This window comes from Artemia sp. Qi Xiang Cuo, chromosome 8 (assembly GCF_049724085.1).
Source record: "Artemia sp. Qi Xiang Cuo chromosome 8, ASM4972408v1, whole genome shotgun sequence".
NCBI classification, from domain to species: domain Eukaryota; kingdom Metazoa; phylum Arthropoda; class Branchiopoda; order Anostraca; family Artemiidae; genus Artemia; species Artemia sp. Qi Xiang Cuo.
The window spans coordinates 28741722-28768354 of record NC_142801.1 but is presented as its reverse complement, the minus strand read 5'-3'; the positions used below and the strand labels follow the sequence as shown (position 1 = coordinate 28768354).

The following is a 26633-nucleotide window of genomic DNA, read 5'->3' as shown; positions in this document are numbered from 1 at the left end:
TTTTTAATACAAGAAGGCTCTTTAGGAATCCAAAAGAGCAAAAAAAAAGAACCAATCATTATCAAAGTCGCCCATTTCAACTTTTTTAAAGGTGACAAAACAGATATAGGCAAAGGGCATTATGAAAAAATTAAGCTTCTAAGTTCAAAGTTATATTCAAAGTTTTTACCCAGATAACTGACGAATTTTGTAATACGGTATTTGAAGTTTTATATGCAGTATTGCTCGATGAAAAAACTACTAATTTTGACAATTATTTATGTTAAGAATACATAGCTAATAGATACTTCCACTACTCGTATTATATAAGGGTTCTGAAACGCCACAGCCATTTCGTTTCTACCAGATTTCTACTTCTCTTGATGAATAACGAAGAAGACCAGTTTCCAGCCAGCGACTTGTGAATTTTTGAACTCATGAATAGACTCGAATCTGTTGTAAAGTTAAGCTGTGATTTGAGAAAGACTGATGAAAACATGAATGTTTGCGGTCAACATTGATCTCGCCGGCGGCGCGCCACCGACATCTTACCGGCGGCGCGGCGCGCTGTTTTTGGCCCCGCCGCCGCTGGTCTTCCCTAATCGGCGCGGCGCCGGGGTCTACTTACAGTTCGTTACCACGAACTGTTTGATTTCTAATCCGCGATAAGCCAGCTCCTTTGTAAGTCCCTATTCCCGCATGAAAAACCATGGTTTCTTTTCTGGGGTTTAAATAATTGAAATAATATGAAATGATTAATTATTTAATTTTTTTAGTTAATAATTTAAATAATACGAGAATATCAACATGGAAAGTTACGATATTGAAAGACTACCTAACACATTCACAGCTTGACTGACAAATGCAGGCATTTTAAATTCATTTTCTAACGATAACCCCCACCAAGATATTGCCCCCCCCCCCTATATTTTTTTATATTGTCATTGAAAAAACAACAACTCACCCCCTTATATTGTTATGAATACATTTTGCTCCCCCCCTACATTTTGTGAACGCCCCTGATAGGGAAGGGCTTTGAATAAGAACTTCCCAAATGAGAGATTTTAGGAGAATGAGAAGGAGGTAAGGGAAGAGGAGAGCATTAAGGGAATGTGAAATGGAGGATATAGACTTCTTGAGGATCAGGAAGATACAAACAGAGGGCATGGTAGCAAGATATTTGATGTTAAGAAATTATGGGTGCAAGCAGTCAATTTTGAACAGTCCAAGTTAACGATTTGGATTTTTCAGAAGATAACTATTTACATATTTTAAACCAAATTGGTTTATTTCACTTGCGAATAAATTGACCAAAAATAAACTAAACATAGCCCCCAGTGCCGAGTTCTTCAATTCCATTCAAAAAATGCAAAGAAATTTATCTTACTGTTTTCTAGGGTTTGGTCAATTAAACAACCCATATGCCAAATCAGTAAAAGTGCAATTTTTATGCTTTTTAGTTTTAGTATCAAAGCATTGTAATGGCTCAACTTAATTTCTTTATAATGGAGTTCTAATGAAGTCGAATGCTCTAGGGTGACAAAAAAATATTTGGTCGTTGAATAGTGTATTCTGTAGCCAATTTAATTTAGCTTAAGTACACTTAAAATACATCCTTTGCATACTCTAACATAATCAAAATCTATAGTATTTTCCAGACCAGGAGAATAGGCGTGGTTACCCATAGGGAGGGAGGATTGGTAAATAGTGCTGATCAGCCCCCTCTATACAGGAAGACTAATAGTGCACAGTTTTATAATTTTCGGGAAAAGGTATAACATTACTCTTTTTCCTAAAAACATATTGTTCATACTATTGCATTTCTCTGAAAAACTGGTGCAAGTCCCCCCCCCCCCCAAAAAAAGTGTCTGCTAGTGCCCATGTGATTCAGGTAACGCATAGCTTTTTGCCGTTTTCATTGCTGGGCATAACTTAATTCTTTAGATGCAAAAGGTATCTGTCTTGACTGTTTTACCGCGAGCGCGTCATTTACGAGATTTTCATTAATTATAGTTCTCATGTACTCATTGTTGGTTAAAAAAAGTGAACAGATACATGTTCTTTTCTTATTTCTTTTGGTATTGATAGAAAAATTCTCTGGGATCAAAAATTTGACTGCCCAAAAAGCGATGCATTAACTTAGATATTGCAGAACCAACAATGGTCATTGGTTGCCACTTCTCACCGCTATATTTTTCTTTCTTATCAATCTAACCGGTTTAGAAGACAAACTGCTCAATTAGTGAGTCCTAAACGCGAACAAAAGAAGTCACAATGTCATTTCGGATACCTTTTTACTATCAAAAAGCCAAAATAATTATTTCAATAAGTTAAGTCCAACTAAGGCTCAAAGTGCGTCATCCGATTAAACAAGCATTAACAGAAAACACATTCTAAGAACTGTTCCACAAAACCTTACAGAAAATCGATGGATTTCTTTTGCGTAATTCCAAAGGAGGGAAATGCGTGGGCACACACAAAAATACAGTCCCCGATGGAATAAAAACAAAAACAAAGGGGATTAAGATCTAAAAATGGACTAGTAAATTATAAGGCATAATAGTCCATAGGTGGATGATAAGGCCTAATAGGCGAAACATTATTTTCTAGAAGCTTACGTGAAATATATTTAACCGTCCTCTATTTTTTGTGTTCTAAAACAGTCTATAAAGAAGTGAGAAATTTTACGAGTCTATCTAAAAAAAAAACAGACAAATTCCACTGTGTCTACTTATTTCAATTTCAAGATTTTACTGAAAACTCATATTTTTGTTTTCATATTGACCTTTTTGTTTTTCCAAATAGCGTAGAATATTCTCTTTTGACATATTCAAAATATATGCGCTTTATCAAGTTTCGGCTTAGGCTACTACTGATAAGAGTTTACATTAGAAAGATTTGCTGGGGAATACCACCTTTTAAATGTGTTCTCTCATACATTTTTTACAACTCCAAAGTGAATAAAAGCTATGGATCCAAACGAGGAAAAAAATTTCAATGTTTTAACTAATCCGAAAGCAGAATCTAAAAACATGTTGCCTCAAACTGGTTATGTATCGGGCTTGAATGTCTTAAAAGCTTTCTTTTTTATATATATATAAATATAGAACAAGAAAAGATTCCATTTTCTTGGCGTCCCAAATAAAAGAAAAAGGCTTAACCCTGTACTTGGTAAGTTCTTTTGTAAGGACTTTTTTTTATAATATTTTTCATTGAGGACTTCTCGGCCATTTTTGTATTTCATTGGTAAATTTATAAATGTTTAGATATATTCGCTAGCTGAACGATCTATATACTTACTCGATGCACTTTTTAACGCTCTTTCCAAATATACTAATAGCTATCCATGCAAATACAATTTTGAGTGAAAAACTTGTTCCTTATTATTTATTGCTTTAAAAACGAAGTTAGAAACATAACATTCAATTCTACATCTAATGCTAAGTTGGTATTTCAGAGTAATGATGTAAGACATTTTTTATTTTTTGGGCATTTTTTGGAATGTATATTTCTTTTACAAGTAAAACAAAGACAAAAACATAGCATTTGATTCGAAATCTAATACTAGGTTGATATTACAATCATCTATTCCACATTTATGGAATTTTTTTTATAAAACATATCTCTATAAATCCAAACCCCAGCCCCCTTAAGCACCCTCAGATGCACCCTAGGCTATATACAAAGGTTTGCTGATTTCGCGAATTGGTATAGTTTTTTTGTGCTTATTTCTCATCAACAATGGGCCCCATAATGCCAAATCAAGCCACTTTGAAAAAAAAAGAAAATGAGTAAATTTCTGAATATAGCCTAGGGGGAAGGCAGGGGCACAATTATGAATACAGTGATAATTAAATTTGAAAAGAATGCTGAATTATGGGATTAAGATTAAAGTTGAATTAAGATTTAAGGGAAATGAAAACTTTCTGGGAGGGTGCAAAGAGGGATGTTTTGAATATATTGGGATGGAGGAAGAGCGTGCGTAGCTGTGTTGACCTCAGGCGGCTTGATGCTGCCGTGGGATTTTAGTAGTAATAGTAGTAGTAGTTAAATTATTATTAATCTTTTGTTTATTCTTAGTTTTTGTTTTAATTTTGTCGGTTGAAAACAATATATCATTTTGCTCATTTTCCGTCAAATTTTATCAAGCAAATGCAATTTGTCCCATTCGTGCAGAAAAAACCCACCTATCTGAAAACAGGGGCGTAGTATACTATGGGGCAGAGAGGGGGGGGGACAACTGATCCTCCCAGGCCTCTCTTTGGCCCCCCCCCTCAGCTGAAATTTAATTTCGTCAAAAATCTTGTGAAAACTTACATAAGCTTGCATAATTTAAGAATCAACAGAAGCGGATTAGTCTTCTTTAGTATATATTTACCTTTGTAGTACTATAAAGTATCTTTATAGTACAATATAGTACTATATTATGGGGTCGACCCAGCTCTAAATGGGTAGCTGGAGAAATCTGGGGAAGGTATACAAGAAAGGTTTGCGAAAGCATTGGATGGCTGGCCCCCATCCCCCCATTGCACTTCCTGGCTGAAGGGCCTTGAGACGGAGATCAGCACGTCGATTTGGACCTTAAGGGTCTAGTGCCGCATCCTTTACTTTTTTTTTACCTTTTCTTGGTTCAAAATGGCTCATTTTTAAGTTTTTCCTGTCATTTTCACTTTATTTGGGAAAATTGGCTAAAAATTTGCCCCCCCCCTCCAGGATTTTGACGAAATTACGACACTGCCTGGAAACCCAAATTTATAAACTGTGAAGTTCCTTGAAAGTGGTCGCATAATAACACACTTATTTGCAACAAATGTTGTAATATCAATTTAGCATAAGATTTTAAATTGAAAGATTATGTTTGTTTTTTTATTGGCATTATTTCGTATTATGAACCAACTGTTGTCAAGTAAAAAAAGCATTGAAAAGCAACAGAATCAGCAAAGCTTTGTATATGGCCTACAGTAGTATCTGGTCCCAACATAAATAGAGGGCGGGGGATACAATTATCCCCGTAGCGACCATATTACTTGGAAACACAAATCGAATGGCTCAACTGTTTTGTTCTATAGCACTTAGTTCAGAATGGGAATCATTCCACGCATATACCCCAATTTTTATTCTGATCCCAAAAATCGATTTTATTAAAGCCATATCTCGGCACAGCTTTCTTTCGAATGGTTAGCCAGAGCTATTAAAGCCAGAATCAGTATAAAACGGAACATCTTTATCACTAACTAGAAAAACAAAAAATTGAAAAAAAACATTTTTAAGTAAATATGAAACTTCCGAGTCCCTACAGACAAGCCCTTCGATAAGTTAGAGGTCCCTTGGACCAATCTCGATAATTTTCCAAATTAACCTTGTGACCAGGGATGACCTCTTATGAAAAGCCACATGAGAAAATATGGAATTTTTTTCTCGTATTTTTATTTCCAATATACTATCCAAAGTCCTCGTTCAGTATAACCTGTACGTCAAATATCGCAAAAAAAAAATTAGGTACGAACCATCGTAGTCTAAGTATCCAGAAACTTCTAGAACCTTTATGCCAAGCCAGCCTGAATCTAACTGAGCTTCTCAAAGACTAAAGTGCCACTACTTTGAAAACCGGAAAATTATAACTCTATCACAGAAGTATTATCCTTATCCCAGATCATGACAAAAAATCATCCTTTGAAAAAAAAAAACTGGATTGGGCAACAGTCGTCAATTCGAAATCACAACTTCACAAATAAAAAATGATTATGGACAGAAGAAACGAAACGTGATACATAACATGCTTTAAATAAACCGTTGGGAACAGCAACATTTGTGTTGGTTCTTGGGCGTATGCATTTTTGGATGTATGCGCATTTTATTTCTCGACCATGATAGAGGGGGATAGAGAGAGAGATAGAGGGGGAAGATGGAGAAAGAGAGGAGGGGAGATAATTTTATTGAGAGATCGTTATTACATCAGTTCAAAATTTCAAATAAAAAACATTTTTAAAGTAATTGATAGCGATGATAAATATGAAAATTCACTTTGACCAACCAGATGAATTATTTTCATGGTAACAATAAGGGATATTCTTAATGGAAAACAATTACATAAAGAAGACGTCACCTGAACACGTCGACTGCACAAAAATCCAAACTTCACATGAGAAGCCTAATGCTTTTACACTGTTTTTGTTGGTCATGAGAATCTAGGACGTTGCCGTGAGTACGTCAATTTCAACGTTAGTATGAAAACAAAAAGGACTCAATGAATGTGAGCATAATCGTCATATAGTGTGTTCATGCGATAGCCGCCTGATTTTACACAATGCTTCCTATGCTTTCCTATGTACTCAATAGGAAATCAAATGCATAAATTGCAATGTTTTACCGAGCTGAGACACAATTTTTGGCAAGCACCAATGGTTTATTTGGTAAATATGTATACCTTTCTCTCTTAAAAGAATTATGAATCAATTATTGAACAACTAAGAAACCAGATACCTTTCCACTTTTAGTAAGTTATTACAACCAGGTTTCAATTTTATGACCTCCAGATTAACGTCAATACTAAACAGATGCGGAAGAGAGGAAAAAAGCGGTATCGGCCACTGAACCGACACTGCAGTTTAATAACGTGCAGAAACGCCATTTTTGGTACATAAACATCTAAGCTTTGGGAGGGAGACCGGTTTGTTCAAGGCGAGGAGAGTTCGGAGCATTAAAAAGTACATTTATGGCAATACTTTTTTGAGTTTTTATGCAAGGGCTGGGGGTTTGGATTAGTTTTACTGGAGAAAATCCTCTTTTCCCTCTCGATCGTCGAAGGACAGAACACATCACAGGCAAAACTCAGGTTTTGACCTCAGTCCATCTGTGATCATTTATTCGTTTGTATCAATTGGTTATGTCAGCAATATTATAGAACGGCTCATTTTCCAGTCATCCTACTTTAAAACATAAAATGTATTATTATTCTCCGTGGGAACCCCGGTAAATTGCACAAAATTTGATTACAGCACAGAATAGCTCTTGCAAGTTGCAACGACCAGCCTCTATGCAGAGATGCCGTCAAAGGCGTACGGTATAAATCGAGGGGCTGCCAACTTTCCAACACCTTATTTACATCTCGTGCACCATACGAGCAGCAAAGTTCATTCATGCGATACTTCAAGGGGTGTGAGCGGAGGAGAAGTTGTGTTAAATTTATTATTATTTGATGGCGGTTCGCGATGGAAATTGGAGAGGACAGGAGGCCACGCTGTATTTAGAGTGTGTAATTATTACGGGCCCAAACGTGCATCAATGCACAAGGAATTGAGTTAAGTGTATTTTTATATATATTTTTTTTTAATTAAAACCCATATTGAACTGAACTGAACTGTCCAAAAGCCACAGCAAACCCTCGATATGAACGCAAGTCCGAAAAAAATGCATGTTATATTTTCAATTTTCCCACTAAGAGTAAGGGGAGAATTCCCTCATTAATCTGTGTTCAATTATGTTCATACAACTGAGTGCCTTCCAGGTTTTATCCATTTTAACGTCCACAATTGCTGCGAATGCGAAGTAACCTATGGTGTAACACTGAGCTGACGTTAAAAGTATTCAATTTTTGCAAGTAAAACATCAAAAAGTTTTTCAACTTCATAACTGAATAGCCTTATATAGAAACTTGGAAATACCTAAAATGAAATTCTAAGCATATTCATAAGAATATGCGCCGATTATTCACCAAGCCTCGCTAAAATCCTGACGTTTTAAGGACTTTATACACTTCACAATCCCGGATAATTCATCTGTTTTTTAAAAACCTCCCTACCTTCAGAAAACTCCCTGTACATGTCTCTGGGAATGGAATAACGAGCCATAAGAGTTATCCTCTGCAGGCCAATGAATGAATATTTTTAACCCGCAAATTATTTTGTAATCGCAAAAATTACTTCAAACTTTGGAAACGAAAAAAAATACTATCCTGCTTGAATTTTAAAACGTTACGGAATTTATGACGTCAATCACAAGTGTCGGTGATTGCCAATACAAAAAAAAATAATAATAAAAAATAAAGAAAAACAAGCGTAACTTGTAACTTCCTTTTTTTTAAATCTTTACAAAGTGTTGCTTCATTTCACTATTTCGAAAATTCACGACATTGACATTTAATTTTCTAAAATAGGCCTACAGATTACTACACAAGAAACAAGATTCTAAACGGTAAGACAACCTAAAAATAATTTTCATTTTCTTCTTTTTTAATTAATGTGTGAAGTTTTTAAACAATGAATGAGACAATTTTATATAATTTATGATGATACAAGCTATCGAAATTGTCCTTCACCATCAAATCATAACATTAAAGAAAGTGAAACGATGCACAGAACTGAAAACCCCCTTCAAATTTGTGACAGAACATCAACCCTCTGATCTTTAAGTCCGCATCAATTTATCAATAGATCACCCCAACGGTAAAATTAAACTCGATATTGGGCACTAAGGGATCCGAGCAAATATTTGCAGGCCTATGCAAAAAGAGGCGTTGTCAAGATGAAAGGGTCGACTCAGTTCCTGAATTTAACCATATATACAATTAACCTAGCAACAGAAACGAGTTGGCTGCCTCGAAGCAGACGTGCAGATTTTTCTAAAAAAATTTTTGGGGGGGTGGGGGTGATAATTTAGGAAACACCATCTTGTTGTTAAAATAGTGATGTAGTATTTGTTCTATGTACGCTAAACACAGGTCACTCAAAAGACCATAATTATTTTATTTAAAAGTTATTATATCGGGTTTAAAAAAAAAAAAAAAAAAAAAAAAAACAGCAAAAAACCTTAGCCTATTACCATTTATTTTCGAACAAAGGATTCTAAGAATAAGACACATTTCCTTAGAGGACATCAGTGGAAAACAAGTTGAACTTACAGAACTCTTTGCGCATAAATCCCTATTCCCCATATTAAACCCCGTGTTACTATGTGAACACAACTGACAGTACTGACTTCGGAACAAAATCCTGAATCATTTTCCCCAGCAAATAAATGTCTTAAACCTAAACATATTTGTCGAGGAACTTTTTAAGATCCAAGACTTTCTTTGGCACCAAAGTATAATCACCTACGGAACAAGTACTGACAAAACTCTCCAAAAGTGACCCCGCGTACCTCAGCGCCTCTAGACGCAAAATGTTGTACTACTTAATCGCTCCGAGCCAAAGTACTTTGCTCCGGCCAATAATTATGCTAGAGCGTGATTCAGGCAACGAGTGACCGGGATGAATTATGTAACTACGGTTTTAAGTGGCCAGGTTCGCATAGGTATACAAAGGGTCACTTTTTTTGTGTGGAGAGGATAGGTTTTGTCAGTACTTGTTCCGTAGGTGATTATACTTTGCTTGGCACTAAAACAGCACAGGGTCCTTTATGTTTCACATAGCTACACTGGAATACGGCATTCTAAACATTGAAACACTAGTATGAAAACTCGCAACACCAAGCTGCATGATATATTTTTGTGCTTAAATTTTATTCACCCATTGTTTTCCGAGCGTATTAATTCAACACAAATTGATTGAATACAAAAATGTATGGTCTTTTCGACTTAAAGTGCGTAGAATCTAAAATATTTCGAAAGGCGTGTTTATCTGACATGTCATACAGATGGGGGAGAGTCCAAGCACCAGGTTTACCCCCCCCCCCCCCACGAGTTGTAAGAAATTATATAGACATGAATTTTTCATTTATACAATGGAAGGAACATTTCCCCGTAGTTGAATACCCATCAAAAAATGGCATGGCCACCCTCCCCTCACCAGAAAATTAAAATAGCTACGACCCTACGAGTATTCTGTTTCAAGTTATAAAAGCATATTTCTTACTTTAAACTGCCTAAAACCAAAAATCTGGGCATTTACAGTGAAGTTACCAGAAATGATGGCAACAGCCATCATAAAATGATAGCTACATTTTGTTTCGAATTGAAAAGCAATTGAAATTAAGAAATATTACGGTTTCCCATTTAAAACTAACTGATGATGCATGACCAATTACAGAATATAACGCGTCTTGAATAAAAACGTGACGAGTGTACAAATCATGTTTTAATGTTACAAATTTGACATCAATTAGAAAAAAGGGTTGGGTTATGGGTATAACAAGTTGAAGGAGGATCTTCTTTTTTTTGCACAAGCATTTCTGGAACTGAAAACTAATGCGAACAATAACTCAACAAACGTACTTGAAAATGTCAGCCTGCACACAAAAGAGTAGGCAACAAGACATTTATTTGAATATATGGAGATACGGAGGCGAATATACGAAAACAGAAAATATCGGCGGAACATCTGAAAATTAGCTTGCATCATACAGAAATCACGAGATATTAAAATTTGGCCGAGGTCCATCTGGATACGATCCTGCAGGGTGAGATAGTCCAAAGAATCGCCCTAAAAAGGATCTGAAAATTCTATTCTAATTACAAAGTTTTCGCCACTCCTTTGGAAAGTTTCTTTAACATCCCCCTCATTTAAAAAAATCAGCTCTTTGTACCTATGGTTTTGATCATTGATGTAAATTAGAAACATATACTTAGATGTAATAACACAAACATTTGAAAGACTTTGAAAACATGCTCCTGTAGCCATCGCAGAGCTCTGGCATAGGCATAGGTCAGAGGTCAAACGCATAGGCATAAGGCATAGGTCAGCGGTGTTTTCCCTTTGGCAAAATTTGCTGAATAAAAACGTATATTTAAATAAAAAAATCGTTACGCAACAATTTAAAGTGAAGTGAACATTGACTCTTAATTTACTCAAGATGAGTCACCACTTTTGCTGCAGGTATAGTTGATGCATGTCGGATGCCGCAAAATTGCTCATCCCTATCGGCCAACAAGCAACACAAACAAAATCTCCGTCGGAAAAATCTCTAAACGTAGTGCATCCACCGCGGTTTGCAAATACGAATGGCTTGAATTAACAGCGGTTTTTTTCGTATATTTTTGTTTTATTTTATAGTAAATTGGATTTTTATCCAATTAATGGGATTTTTTATCCAATTATTATTGGATTTTATTGGATTGGATTATAGTTATTTTTGTTAATATATGGAGAATGGAAACAAATTTCAGTAATTTTTTCAACAGAATTCCAGCTTCATATATATACATATATATATATATATATATATGTTTGGTTCCGCCTATGGTCTATTGTAGGCTAGTAGACAATAAATGAGATGAACATTTACGTATTCCCACTAATCCCTGATTTTTTTTTACGTATCAGCTACCTTCTTTTATGTTTTTCTTCTTGTTTTTAAACCCACTCTCGCAATTGATGTATATTTCCAAATGCTGAGCCTCGTCATCGACGCGCGATTAAAGCGGCGAAGGTGAAAAGCAATTTTCAGAGGTCCTCCATGGCGAATGGTGGAGGGAAAGCCCCTTCCTTTAAAAGAAAAGAAAACAAAACAACAAAAAATTAAGAATTGTTTCATAGTTCAAAGCTTCAGAATGCGTTACCATGAGAAAAAAAAACACAATTTGAAAAACTGCAGAAATTACTATGAATAATGAAATGAAACCGAAAAGAGATATTACGATGAAGCAAACTCAAAACGAACAGAAATTACTTCGAATAAAGTGTAACCGCCTTTCAAATCCCCCAAAGGCTAGAGTGTCATTTGAACTTTACTGAAAACTAAATAGATTACTTATAACAAAGCACAGTTTATAGAATTACCCAGTAAGTTTATCGCAGATCATTTCTGGTCTTCATTCTCGGTACGAACAAAAAGCTCCTCCCACTTATTTCTACATTAGCGGGTTAGTCTGTTTCCGTCAATCAATGAGAAATGGTTACAAAGTGCATTATTCATAATAGCACGTTTCCACTTGTTTTGTGTCCAAGAGAAATCTGACTTGTCTACCCGTGAAAAGATCTAATGCCGCTTATGTTTATATCTGCAAAAACGTTCCCTGGAGCACTCGCACCTTGGTCCGGGTTTTTATAATGGGTGAGATAGGGTATGATCATACTGCTAATTCTATAAACTGTGTAACAAAGTGAGGATAATAACTTTTTTTTAAGTAGAACTAAATTAACTGTCTCAAGCCTTCAAGCCTTCTGGTTTGAAGATTTTCAAAGCTGTAGCATCATCATAAATTGCGTTAGCTTTTTTTCGCTTTAAGTCTGGCTACAGTGTGAATTGTCCTGTCAGTTTGTTTTAGTTATCATTTCTTCATTCATGATGATTTTTGCTGTCTTAGATTTAGCATTGCAGAAGCTAACTTCTGCTCAAGCCGAAATTTTAAATTCGCTCTATACAGACTGAAAAATCTTCATATAACTCTGATTTCAACAAGGTATGCCACGCCCAGCATTTGTGAAACATACACTTAATATGTTTTGATTTTTGATCTCTAAATGTCATTATTAACTTTAGATTTGTAGTTAGCAAGCTCAGACAAATCGTTAGAAACCAATTTAGACGGAAACGAAAATTCAGTAATGAAATATGTACTTAGTATCCTTTGATATGGGACAGTCATAATGTGATCTTCAGGAATTTCAATGGTTAGGATTTAATCATTCAGGACTATTCCCTAAGTAATCCCTAAATTTTTTTTTTTAGCCGAATTTACGAACGATCTGGAGTAAAAAGGAGAACAACATACTTAGTTTTTTTCAGATTTTATAAGAAGCTTGAGGAGACACGTGCTCTAGGACCTTACCTATGGTTTTCCAATCATACAAATTTTACGATTATATATATATATATATATATATATATATATATATATATATATATATATATATATATATATATATATATATATATATAGCCTACTAACTTTATAAGTGAGGAATAATTGTGTATGTATTTATTTTTTCTTGAAACGGCTCTATATTTTATCGGGAAAATTGGTAACCTGAGATATTCTCGCCTAAAAAAACGATCTAGATAGGTCAAAAGTTTGAGAAAATTCGTTGAAAAGCCTCAATTTTAGAAGAAAAAAAATCTCTGTGAGTGACGTCATTTTTATATACATTAGTATTGCAATGAAGTTGTCACACTTATCACACTTAAGTGGAAAAATTGAAGATTTCCATGCATGGAAAAGTTAACATTAAATTGCTTAAAGAGCAATAAATTGGTAATTGCAAAAATATTTGTATATATTTTGACAAGGAATTTTAACAATTCAAAAGCCTTAAAAAAGAAAACGAAAAGTTTGAAGCTTAGCAGAAATCGTTGTTGGAAATTGGACTTGCTTCAATAATCAAACATCTTTGAAAAGACCCAGCATGAAAAGACATTAAATTGCGTAAAGAGCAAAAAAATGTTAATAGCAAAAATATTTGGGCTTATTTTAACAAGAGATTACAACAATTCAACAACTTTAAAAAAGAAAACGAAAAGTTTTAAGCTTAGAAGAGATCGTTGTTAGAAAAACATCATTACCGAATTTCTTTTTATATAAGTATACGCAATGTCTTTTTAAGACAAGAAAAAAAAGTTGAAATTTTTTTAATTCAGTTCAGAATCGCTAAAGTTATTATGTAAACTGCAAAAATATTTACGGTGCCTGAGCAATAATGTTTTGATTCAAATAAAAATACCTAAAAATGTTAAATCAGTTGTTTTTTTTTTTTTTAGATAAAATCAACTCGCTAACTGATTAAGCTTACAGGTTTGAACATAACCAGTTATATAATGTCAGTAGAAAGGCCCAAGAAACGAAAATTTGCAATTGTTACAAATGATGATTCTCTATTTCGACAAGGGATTACAACAATTCAAAAACCTTAAAAAAGAAAACCAAAAGTTTAAAGCTTAGTACATATCGTTGTTAGAAATCCGACTTGCTTAAATAATCAGATATCTTTGAAAAGACTGCAGTATGAAAAGACATTAAATTCCGTTACCAGCAAAAAACTGGTAATTGCAAAAATATTTGTATATATTTTAAAACGGGATTAAAACAATTCCAAAACCTTAAAAAAGAAAACCAAAAGTTTGAAGCTTAGTAGAAATTGTTGTTAGAAATCCGACTTGATAGAATAATCAAATATCTTTGAAAGGACTTCCGCATGAAAAGACAAGTTGGAAGCTTAGTAGATCAGAAGCTGTGTGTGTGTGTGTGTGAAGCCTCTGTTTTATAGAGGCTACTTTCATAGTTTGGGACTCTTACCCCAGGGTCAACACTCGTCATGCGACTTTCGGAGGAACATTTATGGATCTTTCATCCTTTCACAGTAAAATTACTTTCTTCAAAGTTGGATCTAATACCACCTTGGCAATACAGGCAGCTTAGGGCGTTGAAGGGGCGTCAGGTTGTTCCCCAATTGGTTTTAGAGGACCCAGAAAATTTGCTTTTCGCTTCAATGAGCCTTCCCTGAATGAGTTATATAAATCAAATACTATTCAAGAAATATACACTAAGTGCTTTTATTTTGCACTCATACCATTAATGGTTCTTTCACACTACGCCATAAGACCTTTCACATCAGTACAACGTAAGACTTTACGTTACGTTATGTAATCTTACGAAACAAACAGCAAATTTTGTCTGTAACGTAGGCAGTGTCAGGAAGACTCGAGCTCAACTTAGAATTTCACTATTAGGTTAATGAAAAGTCAATACAACAGCAACAAAATGGAATTCCTAGATTTTGCAACTCTTCCAATAAAACCTTTCACGCTTGATTAGAGCTTAAATCTCCACCTCCATTCCATATTTTTACTTTTAAATAGTTTGATTGTGATAATTTTAGATGATAATTCTGATGGTTTTACGGATTTATACGATAGCTTAGTGTGAAAGGACTTATCTAAGTATGAAAAGTTTTAATTGATATAGAACGTTAACCTTAACCAATTATCATAGAAAATTACGTTCGCAGTATGAAAGCCCCTTAAGAGTTAATCAAGTAGGTTAAATTACTGATGTGAGTTGACACTAAATCTAAAAAAAAGTAAAAATTGTACATGGCCAATTGAGCTTCTGAAAAGATCAGGTGGTTTTGCGAATTCCTACTTTTTTTCCTCTTAAGGAATACTATGCCTTTGGGTTTTACCGCTTACCAATATAACTAGACTACAAAGCAGGATGTTAAAACGTCTAAAAAGTAATTCTAGTTCCGAATATTGGAGCGAATATAAAGCTTGGTTTTAGATATAGAAAACTTGAAAATACGATGTTTCTAAAAACTACCCATAAAATGGCGGACCTGACAAAGAACAAACAATACTTCGACCAAATAAAATCTTGATTTGACATGCTTGGCAAGTGATGTAAGCCATATTTATTTGCTAAAGAAAAAGATATTCAAAAGGCAAAAACAAAAATATGACATGACTGAAAAAAGAAAGATATAAACGAAAAGGACGGGGCCCATTCGAAAAGTATGATGATCCACAAAAATGGAAACCTACTAAGAAATGCCGATTTTAAAGAGTTATCGCTTCCCATTGGAGGACGGAAAAAACTTAGCATTGTAAGTTTATATTAAAGCTTCAGAATAAATAATAAAATTAATGATTTGTGACAGGCTAGCCTAGGCTGAGAATCTCCATCATATGAATTTAATTTGTATATTCACGCGTGTGAACTTCTACCTGGAAAATCTGATCTTACAAGTAATTACATAAAAATACGGTTATAGGCCTATAAGTTATTTCGACAATCGACAAATACAAACAGTGGAAAAAGACGCACAAGAGGAATCTTTCCCATTTCCAAAGGGTTGCCAACCTTCATAAATGTCATGCACAGTGTCATGCATAGAGGAAGAGTTGGTGCTCACAGATGTACACTTCGTGGCGAAGAATGAGCAGTCTTTTCCCGTTTCTCTAAGAAGGTGTCTGGATATTGGACTCAGGACTGCACAGATTTATCATGTTTCGGTTAAACAATACAAAAAAAAAAAAAAAAAAAAAACTACTGTATTCCACATCCTGGAACTAAAGAAACTTCCTCATTTAAAAATAAACAAAAAAAGAAACCATAGAAGTAATTCTCTGAAAAGAAGGGAAATGCAGCTAACCGAATTAACGTCGAAAAGCTCAAGGAATTCATTAAACAAGACTTATTTCTGTGACGTAAAAGAAACTACGCGGCTAAAGTCCTGCACATGAGGATGTTTGTTTAGCTCTTAATACATCACAACAGACTGGAGGCCTAAACTATTTAAATTTGGATACCAAAACCCATTTTAGATTCAATGCCACTCACAACGGACAGTAACATGTTTTATGCATCGATTTTGTATGTCTTGAGAACTATTTTTCTTTATGAAAAAAAAAAAAAAAAAAAAAAAAAAAAAAAATCGGACATATTTAGTTTTCATTTCAATCATGGTTGCAGCAGTAGCTGAAAAACGGAATTTTAATATCAATAGATACATCAAAAGAATCGGATTATTTTGCTGATTCCCAATATATAAGATTTATCAAGTTTAGGCCCATTAAAAGTTACGAGCCTGAGAGAATTTGCCTGATTTTTGAAATAGGGGAGAAACCCCTCCTAAAATTAAAGGAATCTTAATGAAAATACAACATCAGATTCAGCGTGTTAGGGAACCCTACTGTAGAAGTTTGAAGCTCCTATCTGCAGAAATGTGAAATTTTGTGTTTTTGCCAGAAGACAGATCACGGATCCATTTTCATTTCTCTTTTTTTCCAGGGGTGATCATACTGTAATAATGGTCCTAGAAGATCGGGAGAGGGTGCATTCGAAAGAACGTTAAAATTTCTAGCGACCAAAAAGATTGGAGGGCAACTGGGCCCACTCCCAAGCCCACTTTTCCCTAAAAATTATCTGGTCAAAATCTTGAGATAGCCATTTTGTTCAGTATAGTTGAAAGATCAAATAAATGGGTTTTTAGCTGTAAAATGACCCCCCACAGTTCGTGGGGAGAGGCCTTTAAGTTTTGAAATTCGCCCATTATTTACGTATAGAATTTTTATTGGGAAGTATACAGAAACTATTTTTTTTGGGGGGGGGGGGCGTGGATTTCTATAGGGAGAATCTTCCTCGAAGAGGGAAATTTCTGCGGGAGGGGGGGGGGTGAATATTTCAGAGGAAATGTTACACTGGGGAGGTTTGACAGAATTACTATACGAAATTCTTTTTAATTGTCTTACATTCTCTTTATCAATTTTTTCTTGTGAAGATGTTCCGGGGGAATTATAAAAGGGCTTTTTTCCGCGTGTTTTGATTTCCAGGAAATAATTTCCACGGAAGGGGGTATTACTGAAGTGATCGAGAAACCGATTAGAGATTAAAGTCTTATTCAAATGAAAGAATGCTAAGGAGAAATTTTCAGGCTGAATCGTCCGCAAGCTATTTTACAGGGAGGGGGGATTCTTGATCATAACATTCCTTGACTTCCCAAGTTACCAATTAGAAACAAACTGCCTAATTAGAAAATATATTGAAAAATGATATGCATCAGTAAATCCCAGAGAAAAGAGACATCTTTTTATGTGAATTTATTTTGAGTATCAATCACTAATTTGATAAAGATTACCCATTTGGATTCAATATCACCAGAGCAATATTTTTTCAATATTTAGAGCTGGAACTTGAACCTTTTTTCAGAATTTGATATCATACAATTTTCCTCTGGTGAAAATTTCCAACTTTAAACCCCCTACAGGCAAACCCTCCTCTAAACCTGGAGCATTCAAACTTTTTTTTTATCACAAGAAGTGTTAAAATCCTCGGGGAGCAATTTAGAAAATATTGATTTAATAGCCTAGTGTTTTGTACTTAGAGAGCGACACTTAACATTTTACGTCTCTAAATGAGGTACATTTGCACCCTCAAAGCACAACTAGAAGAAGAGGAGTCATGAGAATCCCCTCTCCACCAATGTTTACACGTGTGTATCCATGATTTGTGCAGAAGTGTATACAGATTTGTCCATACGTGACGTTTATTCGTCATCTTCGCTGGCACTTGAACATTACACGACGAAATTAACGGAATATTGAACCACTAAATCCCGTTTTTCAGCAGCTATGATGTTACTTCCGTTTCACTTTTTTTAAATCTAGGAATATGCTCATGTATAAATTTCTCGGTTGCTATGTACTCCAATTCGTATGTACTCATGAAATCCCAAAGGACTTGCAACACAGCTCTTAATACATAAAGATTTATATTTAAGAAGATCCAATTTAAGGCTAATTCAAAAAGAAAAAAAGGCAATAATCTTGAAATGTTTGTTCAAACCACAACATGATTACTTTAAAATTAGATAATCATTCAATACTTTTCAGCTAATTGAATAGTAAATTTTGCATAAATAGGCAGACAACGTAAACATATAGTAATTGTATCAAAAATACAATTTAGATCTAGAATCCAGAACTTTCTGCACTTCAGCACACTTAATTATTTAAGTGTTACACTTAATTAATTATTTCATTCGAATGGGATGCCCTTAAATAAATTGGAGGAACTCCACTCTAGAGCAGGTATGTTGAACTAAATAATTTAGATAGAATTGTGCTTCAATAGGAAAACAACAAGTAGCACGTTAGCTACTTGAAATTAACGTTAGGTGATCACCCAATGTCAAGGAAAAGCACTCAAAATCAATATTATATCCACAGAATACCCGAAGACAGGTCAGGTTGTTTAATACACAGATATCCATACAACTCACCAATGAAGTCAAAACAACTCTTCTATTGCCTACCTCGAATTTCGGAACTTAAATTAAAATTGCGGTTGTGACAAGTGGAGAGAATAGACGCCTAGACATTAATCCTCACCATCACATCTTAAGATCCTTTCTCCATCGAGACTGATATGAAGGACTTAAACCGTATATACTGAATAGTAGTCTAAAAATTCACTATTTTTGTATTTTGACCGTCTCTTCCAGAAAAATCCTCTCATCCCCCCCCCCAGGGTAAGACCATCATTCAACTACGATGTAGGGGAGAAAGCATTTGTACGTTGAAAGCTACAGTCCTAATTTAATATTTTTCAATTTTCTTCCAAGTCAAATTCCAAGTTAATATTTTTCTGATTAAATCAGATAAGTTCATTCAATAGGTGGCAAGTTATACGCAAAATTAAACGACTTTTGAAATACTCATTTACAAAGAAAACCTATCCCCCCTCTCTTTAATCAAACGCTCTGTGAATCTAAACAAGTATTTTAGTTCAATAGCGATTTTTAATCCATAAACGTAACTTTTATCCAAAAATTGAATTTTTTTTTCAATGTTTGTACTTTTTACCGAAGGAAAAAAGGTAAACCAACATCGAGCTCCCACCCACGACCCTGAGATGAAGAGCCGGACGCTCAACAGATTAAAGTGGATACAACAGATATGTGTATATACATAAATATATATATATATATATATATATATATATATATATATATATATATATATATATATATATATATATATATATATATATATATATATATATATATATATATATATATATATTTATGTATATACACATATCTGTTTGAGCCTCCCCCCGCCCCTCGCAAAACGAACGAAAAAAGGGTATAAACAAATTTTGATACGTTTCTTGTAAAACAGCCTAGAAAAGAATATTTCCCCCCGAAAAAATACCTTGGAAATGCCCTTCGCAGTATACAAATAGATTTACCGAATATAAAAGGGTTGAAATAAGAAAAGAAATTTCGAGCATTTTCTTCTTCTATGAGAAGTTTAACCAGTAATTCCAAAAACAAATTTTTAATTTTAATTTTATTTAACAATTCTACCACCTCCTTGTATAACACAGCGGGCAATCGAAACATCGACAGTTTCCGACACCCTTTGCGCCATCACAGGCGCCAGATCTTCATCCCTTATCATTGTTCGTTCGGCGCAAAAAAAATCCCCTAAAGGGATATCGGTACCTCAAAACGTGCAAACGTCAAAATTTCTTTTTTTTTTGCAAAAGAACCTATAGAATTTTCAGATCTGTTCCATAGTCCATATTAATCTCTAAACTAATTTTCAAGCAGTTTGCTAAAGGTGCTGGAGGTGGACACTGTGCGAGGCTACAGTACTGCGAGGTAACAAAATCCTTTCCCCATTTTTTTCTTTGGCTTGCTACACGAGTTCGATTAAATAGCAAAGAAAGTAGTGACCCAAAAGCAACTGTTCACCCAAATTAATTGGACATGATATAATGTGAAGTGAAGATCCCCTCCCTTTAAAATACACTAGAATACAACTAAACAAAACACGGGGGACCCATGATAACACTAGCACTGTAATATATATATTTATATATTATATATATATATATATATATATATATATATATATATATATATATATATATATATATATATATATATATATATATATATATATATATATATATATATATATATATATATATATATATATATTTATATATGTATAATTTGCTACCTTATAATGTTTAGAAAAGAAAATAATAATACTTGCTGTCACGATATTTTATGTGTGAATTTATTGCAAATTCTTAAACCACTAAATACTTTTATATCAACAGCTTATCCATGACCAAGCAGCACCAAACAAATAATTTATTTGTAATAAAAACACTGAAGTTATAAGCTGACTGCGGTTTAGAGGCAAAGATAAAAACATTATTGGCACACTACACAAGTCCACTATCAAGGAGAATCTTTCTCTACATTACTGATCTAGAACAAGGTACCATACCGCTTTTAAAAATTAGTGTATTTAAAATGAGACCATCGCAAAGCAGCTCTGCTACAACCTACCCCTACAACCACTAAGATACGAGGTACTACGTGTGTTAGAGGGAATAATTCTTATATTTGGCGGAACCTGGCACATCAAAATAATTTTGCTTTTGAGCTAAAACTTTCTTACGTGATCCTGAACTCTTCATAGGTGGACTTAGTTCCATCTAGACCCCCTAGCTAAGCTACTATCTACCACTGAAACAGAGTGCCATAGGTCAAAATAACCGTGTATTTTAGAGGCACTAGGGCCATATCAAGGAACAATGAAGTTAGTGAAAAAAGACAAAATAAAACTACTGGCCAAGTGAAGCTGTTTGTTCCTTAATTTTGAATGATTCACTTTTTCTCGAGCATAATTGTGAACAGGAGAATGGGATAATTTTTTCCACACTCCTCCCCCCTCCGCAGAAAGAAAATCTAAAATATCCTTTTTGGATGTCTCATACTACCCTGGAATGAATGGTCTGAAAACTCTAAAAATATTGACTGCTCTCCTAGTGTATGTGAATATTAGATTTTGATCCAACTTTCAAGAGTGACTAAGGAATTGGGAAAGAGTACGGGCCTCTTTGTCCTATCTTTTTCTATCCGGTGTCCTAGCGATGTTAAGTCTATAGTCCAAATTCAGTAAAACCAATTGTTGACAACAGCGACTAAATAGCGTGCTCGTATATATAGGTGGAAAACAATTCCATCTATATCTACAAAATGATTTTTATGAGGCCTTTCCTCATCTCGTGAAAACTTTGTTACGACTTCAGGTATGTCTATTTCGTTTATAGCCTATAGGTTATCCTCACTGGGTTCTACATTGCCCACTTAATAAGATAGACAAGTAGCATTTATCTGCGCACCCTAGTTGACAAGGATCTAATCACCAAATCGATTACGTAACTCAATTTAGTAGCACTTTTTTGTATAAAATTATGATGTTTGTTTGATTTAGTCTTTTTTCAACCTAGTGGCAATAAATGCCTATAATTCCAGCATTTGCAAAAATTTGGAGCACTTCTTTGGCTGTAAAATGAAGTGATATAATCCAGTTGTAGTGATAGCTCTAGTAAATATTGCTATTTTCCCTCCGACTTTTGAAGTTCTACCAAAAAGTGATGTTTACCTGTCGACAAAGAAGATTGCTTCATCATTCGACAGAGAAACTATCCGAAAATTTTTCACTGTCGTCAAAACACGACAAAAAATCGAACGCAAACATTTTTTGTCGTGTGGAAAGAGCTATCACATCGAAAGAGGTTATACTTTATTATAGTCCACTGAGCTGCACTTTGAGTAAAACATAAGCTCTAAAATGCCGCAAAGGATAATATTCTTTAAAGGGACTGGATTGTTCCTCCATAAAAACTCTCTGCCTGTACCCAATGACGGGAGAACACCATAGATGTGACTTCAACAGGTGAAAAGAAAACCGTCTGGAGTTTTTCATCAAGAACACTCACACTTATATAATCCATTTATGATCTAACGATAGATTTTTTTTGTAATTAGTTACTTGTCAGTTTTATAACACGAATGAAACGCTGCCAAATAACAAAAGGTAAATAGAAAAAACTAAAAACGTTTGAATGGAAGCATGAAATTTGTAACTATACGTCGAGCATCGAAGATACCAATCTGGAACAAGAACATTTGCAATATAAGTGTTATTCACTTGTAAATGGGTTCATTCCATGAAACAGCTCATAGAAGATGAGTTTCTTGAATTAGAAGCTTTAATGATTAAAGTTAACCAAATAAATGCTGTGCCATTCTTAAAGTAAGCATTTCACAGTGTGGTTCAAGCTCAATATTTTTCAGTGCATTAATGAACTAAATTCTTATTGATTCAATGGCCGATAGATGTCCGCAGATTCAATCTCTCAATACGATAAATTCTGTATAAGCTACACTGAACCAAATCCACGCGACAATGTTTAGTTTATTGTCCTCAGCTTTAGTATAGCCATCATAGTTTTCATTGAGAAATAGTATTGCAGTTGGCATGATTATGAAACAAGGAATTTTCAATAATTAGAAAACCCGTTAGGAGGTCTACATGGTCTGCATTTTCTACCTGTCAAGTTCTATATGGGAGCCCCTTCCTTATAAAAGATTGATGGCCGACCTTTCCAAGGGGGCGCCAACTTTCCGCTACCTAGAGTACATCTCAGAACGCCATGTGTGCCGCAGAGTTCTACTACACCTGGCAAACTTTCGCCATATTGGCACGCGCCACCTGGTGTTCTTGATTTCAGAAATGGGGCAATCCATCAGACTTTTCATTGATTGCTTGAAAACCACCGTTTTGATGTGTATGATTTATAGCCTTTTTTTGTACTAAACAAAGGTTTCAGGTGATAATTTTCTTTTCTCAATATTTCCCAGGGGAGATCTACTATAAATTCATGTGCGTGTGCGTGCTTACGACGATTTACTGGTCATAGAACATTATAATCGTAAGAAAGGATTCAATTACAGCAACCCAAATCCGGGAGACTACCTCAAAAGTGGTTGTTTTGCACTTGGTTCACTTTTATGACCTCAGTTTTGTCATAACAAATCTCAATGATAGTAGCACCACTTTAAATCAGACCTCGGAAAAGACATTGCACCAGGATCTTGGTACGTTGATACAGTTTAAAGCGATCTAAGTAACTTCACCGCCCACTCAAAATTATTTCAAGAAAATCCAGTTGCAGCCTTTCTAAGTACAATCAACTTTAAGTGACCGCACCCAAAATTGACAATGCTTGTATGTATTCTATCCAAACGACCTTAACTGGGCTGGCAGTTCCACAACCCTTCCGCGTTCCGATACCAGAATCATACAAGTGATACTGTCATATATAAAATCAAAAATTAACTTTATTTTCAAGGTTTTCAAAACATTTGCCAAAATCGGGAATTATTCTTTTAAAAAAAAACACTTGATTTGCGATAATATCTAATCTTCTTTGCTATCCGTTTCAACTGATCCGCAACACCCTGTTTCTTTCTTGTTTTCGCATGCGTTCTGATTAAACTTGACCCTAGCTAAAATTGAAGTGTAACGTCAATTTGAAATAAAAAAGGAAAAGGCGTCAGCTCTTATAAAAGACACGTTTCTGGTACAAATACTTCTTCTATTAGTGACTGTACCAAGGCCATGAAAGGTAGCAAGTGCGAATTCAATGACAGAAATGTACGTTCTATCACACAGTTCGTGGTAACGAACTGTAAGTAAGGAGTGACCCGGCTCAATGGTAACCGAAAGTCGAAAAAACAGAATTTTGATACCAATAGATACATCAAAAGAATCAGATTTTAATTCTGATTTCAAATATATAAGTTTCACCAAGTTTAACCTTACCCGTCAAAAGTTACGCGCCTGAGAAAACTTGGCTGATTTTTGAAAAAAGGGGAGAAGACCCCCTAAAAATTATAGAAACTTAATGAAAGTCATACCATCATATTCAGCGTATCAGAGAACCCTGCTGTACAGGTTTCAAGCTCCTATCTACAAAAATGTGGAACTTTCCATTTTTGCCAGAAGAAAGATCACAGATGTTTTTTTTTTTTTTTTTTCAGGGGTAATCGTATTGACCCAGTGGTCCTAGAATATCGTAGGAGGACTCATTGAAACAGAAATTAAAAGTTCTAGTGCCCTTTTTAAGTGACAAAAAAATGGAGGGCAAGTAGGCCTCCTCCCACGCTCATTTTTTTCTCAGTCACCCAATTAAAATTTTGAGATAGCTATTTTGTTCAGCACAGTCGAAAATCCAATAAATATGTCTTTTAGGATGACTTAATCCCCCAGAGTTCCCAGGGAAAGGTCTGGAAGTTATGAACTTTGCTCATTGCTTACATATTGTCTTGGTTATTGGGAAGTATACAGACATTTTCCGGAACGATTTTTTTCTGCCGGGGGGGGGCTGGAGGAGGGGGTTACTCGGGAGAATCTTTCCGTGGAGGATGTTTCTTTGGGGTAAGGGACATTTCTATGAAGGGGGCGCCGGATTTCCAAGCATTATTTAAAAAACGATCAGAAATTAAATTTAAAAAAAAATACGTTTTTTCAACTGAAAGTAAGAAGCAACATTAGAAATTAAAACGAACAGAAATTATAACGTATATGAGGGTGTTCTCCCCCAATTCAATACCTCGCTCTTTACGCTACAGTTTTTTTTTTTTAGTGCTTTCAAAAGAGCTATCTATTCTAATTAAACGGCCTTTGTGATTCAGGGGTTTGTGAATAAAATTTTTTTTTAACTTTTAATGTAAAGAGCGTGGTATTGACTAAGGGGAGAACCCCCTCATATACGTAATAACATATACGTAATAAATTAAAAAAACAATAAAAAAAACAAGTGATACGGCTCAATCGTTATCGAAACTTTTAAAAACGGAATTTTGATGTCAATAAATGTATCAAAAGAATGGGCCTATAATGCTGATTCTAAATATATAAATTTTATTAAGTTTAGTATTACTCATCAAAGGCTACGAGCCTGAGAAAATGTTCCTGATTTCTTAAAGAGGGGGGAAACATCCCCACAAGTGAAAGAATTTTAATGAAAATCCCACCGTCAGATTCAGCGTATCAGAAAACCCTATTACATAGGTTTCAAGCCCATATCTGCAAAAATCTGCAACTTTGTATTTTTTGACAGAAGAAAAATATACGAATGTAGAAGTTAGTTACATTAGTTAATTTGTAAATTACATCAAAAACGAATTTAGAGACAGCCATTTAGCAAAAGAAAAGTAAAATTTTTATGCAAATTTTGTTTACTTATTCAATGACGGTGATACAAAATAAAAGCTGCATTAACTAAAAAAAAAACGATCAGAAATTAAATAAAAAAAACAAGTTTTTTAAACTGAAAGTAAGGAGCGACATTAAAACTTAAAACGAATAGAAATTATTCCGTATATGAAAGGGGCTGTCCCCTCCTCAACGTCTCGCTCTTTACGCTAAAGTTTGACTCTATCTCACAAGTCTATTTTTTAAACAATAAAAAACTTTAGCGTAAAGAGCGAGACGTTGAGGAGGGGACAGTCCCTTTCATATACGGAATAATTTCTGTTCGTTTTAAGTTTTAATGTCACTCCTTACTTTCAGTTTAAAAAACTTGTTTTTTTTATTTAATCTTAAAAAGACTCAATACTGTTATCTGAGGTTAGATAGCAAGAATGTCTGCTTTCGTTAACAGATTTTTCTCTCATAACAACTTGAAAAAAAGGGATAGCAAGTTAGGAGATATATATTTTAAATTTCTTGAAAAGTGATTTTTCTTGAGGACAAGGGAGATCAATCAGGCGAACATAAAATGGAATTTGGGAAGACATATTAAAATTTTTTTTAGGAAAGCATGAGACACAATATTCTACATACTGGATGACCTGTTTTACAACTCGAAAAGTCCTACTAGGCTAACTTTACCGAGCTAAAACTATCAAATAGCAAAGAAAAAAGGTTGCAAGTTAGATTACTTTAGCCTATATACCTTTTAAAGTAAATAATAAACCCAGCTAGCAAAGAAATCTTACTGTTACTATATGATAGTTAGCAGTTACATAACAAAAAAAAAGAAGAATGAAAACATAGAGGTAGTTTTGATTAATTATTTGGTAAATCCTCTCGACAAATCTAAATTAGATACGTTTCGCTGCGTAGGATTTAAATAAACAAAGGATAATTTACTAGGCAGGAAATATAGACATTTGACAACGGGGCCGGCGTATTTCTCCCGGATAATCCCCGGTTTTAAAATTTCCCTTTGGAAAAGTTTCTCCAAGTGTGAAACATTCAGCAGTCAAAGGGAAATTAAGATAAATTTTAGAAGCGTATAACGGTACAACAGCTATTAAGAAGGGGGAGGGTCATTGTGTAGGCAGGGGGTGCCATATACCTTAAAGAGCGCATTTTAATGTCCGAATGGTCTAAATTGCCATGAA

General features: G+C 34.6%; 1 protein-coding gene across 5 annotated transcripts in view; it reads right to left on the bottom strand.

Annotated features, from left to right (window-relative positions):
• Positions 1–26633, bottom strand: part of LOC148949305 (terminal nucleotidyltransferase 5C) — an 88282-nt gene that overhangs the window by 16567 nt on the left and 45082 nt on the right. Inside the window, exon 1 of one of the 5 annotated variants that reach the window (XM_089093333.1) lies at positions 20412–20441. The exons of 2 other annotated variants lie outside the window; for them this stretch is intronic. Coding sequence is in view for 1 of the 3 variants with exons in the window: in XM_089093330.1 (XP_088949456.1) it covers positions 5487–5489 (3 nt within the window). In the remaining 2 variants the exon portion in view is untranslated. Of the gene's footprint in view, positions 1–5486; positions 5563–6085; positions 6362–20411; positions 20442–26633 lie in introns of those variants that run through there. 2 more of the 5 variants (XM_089093332.1, XM_089093330.1) reach the window with 2 other exon arrangements.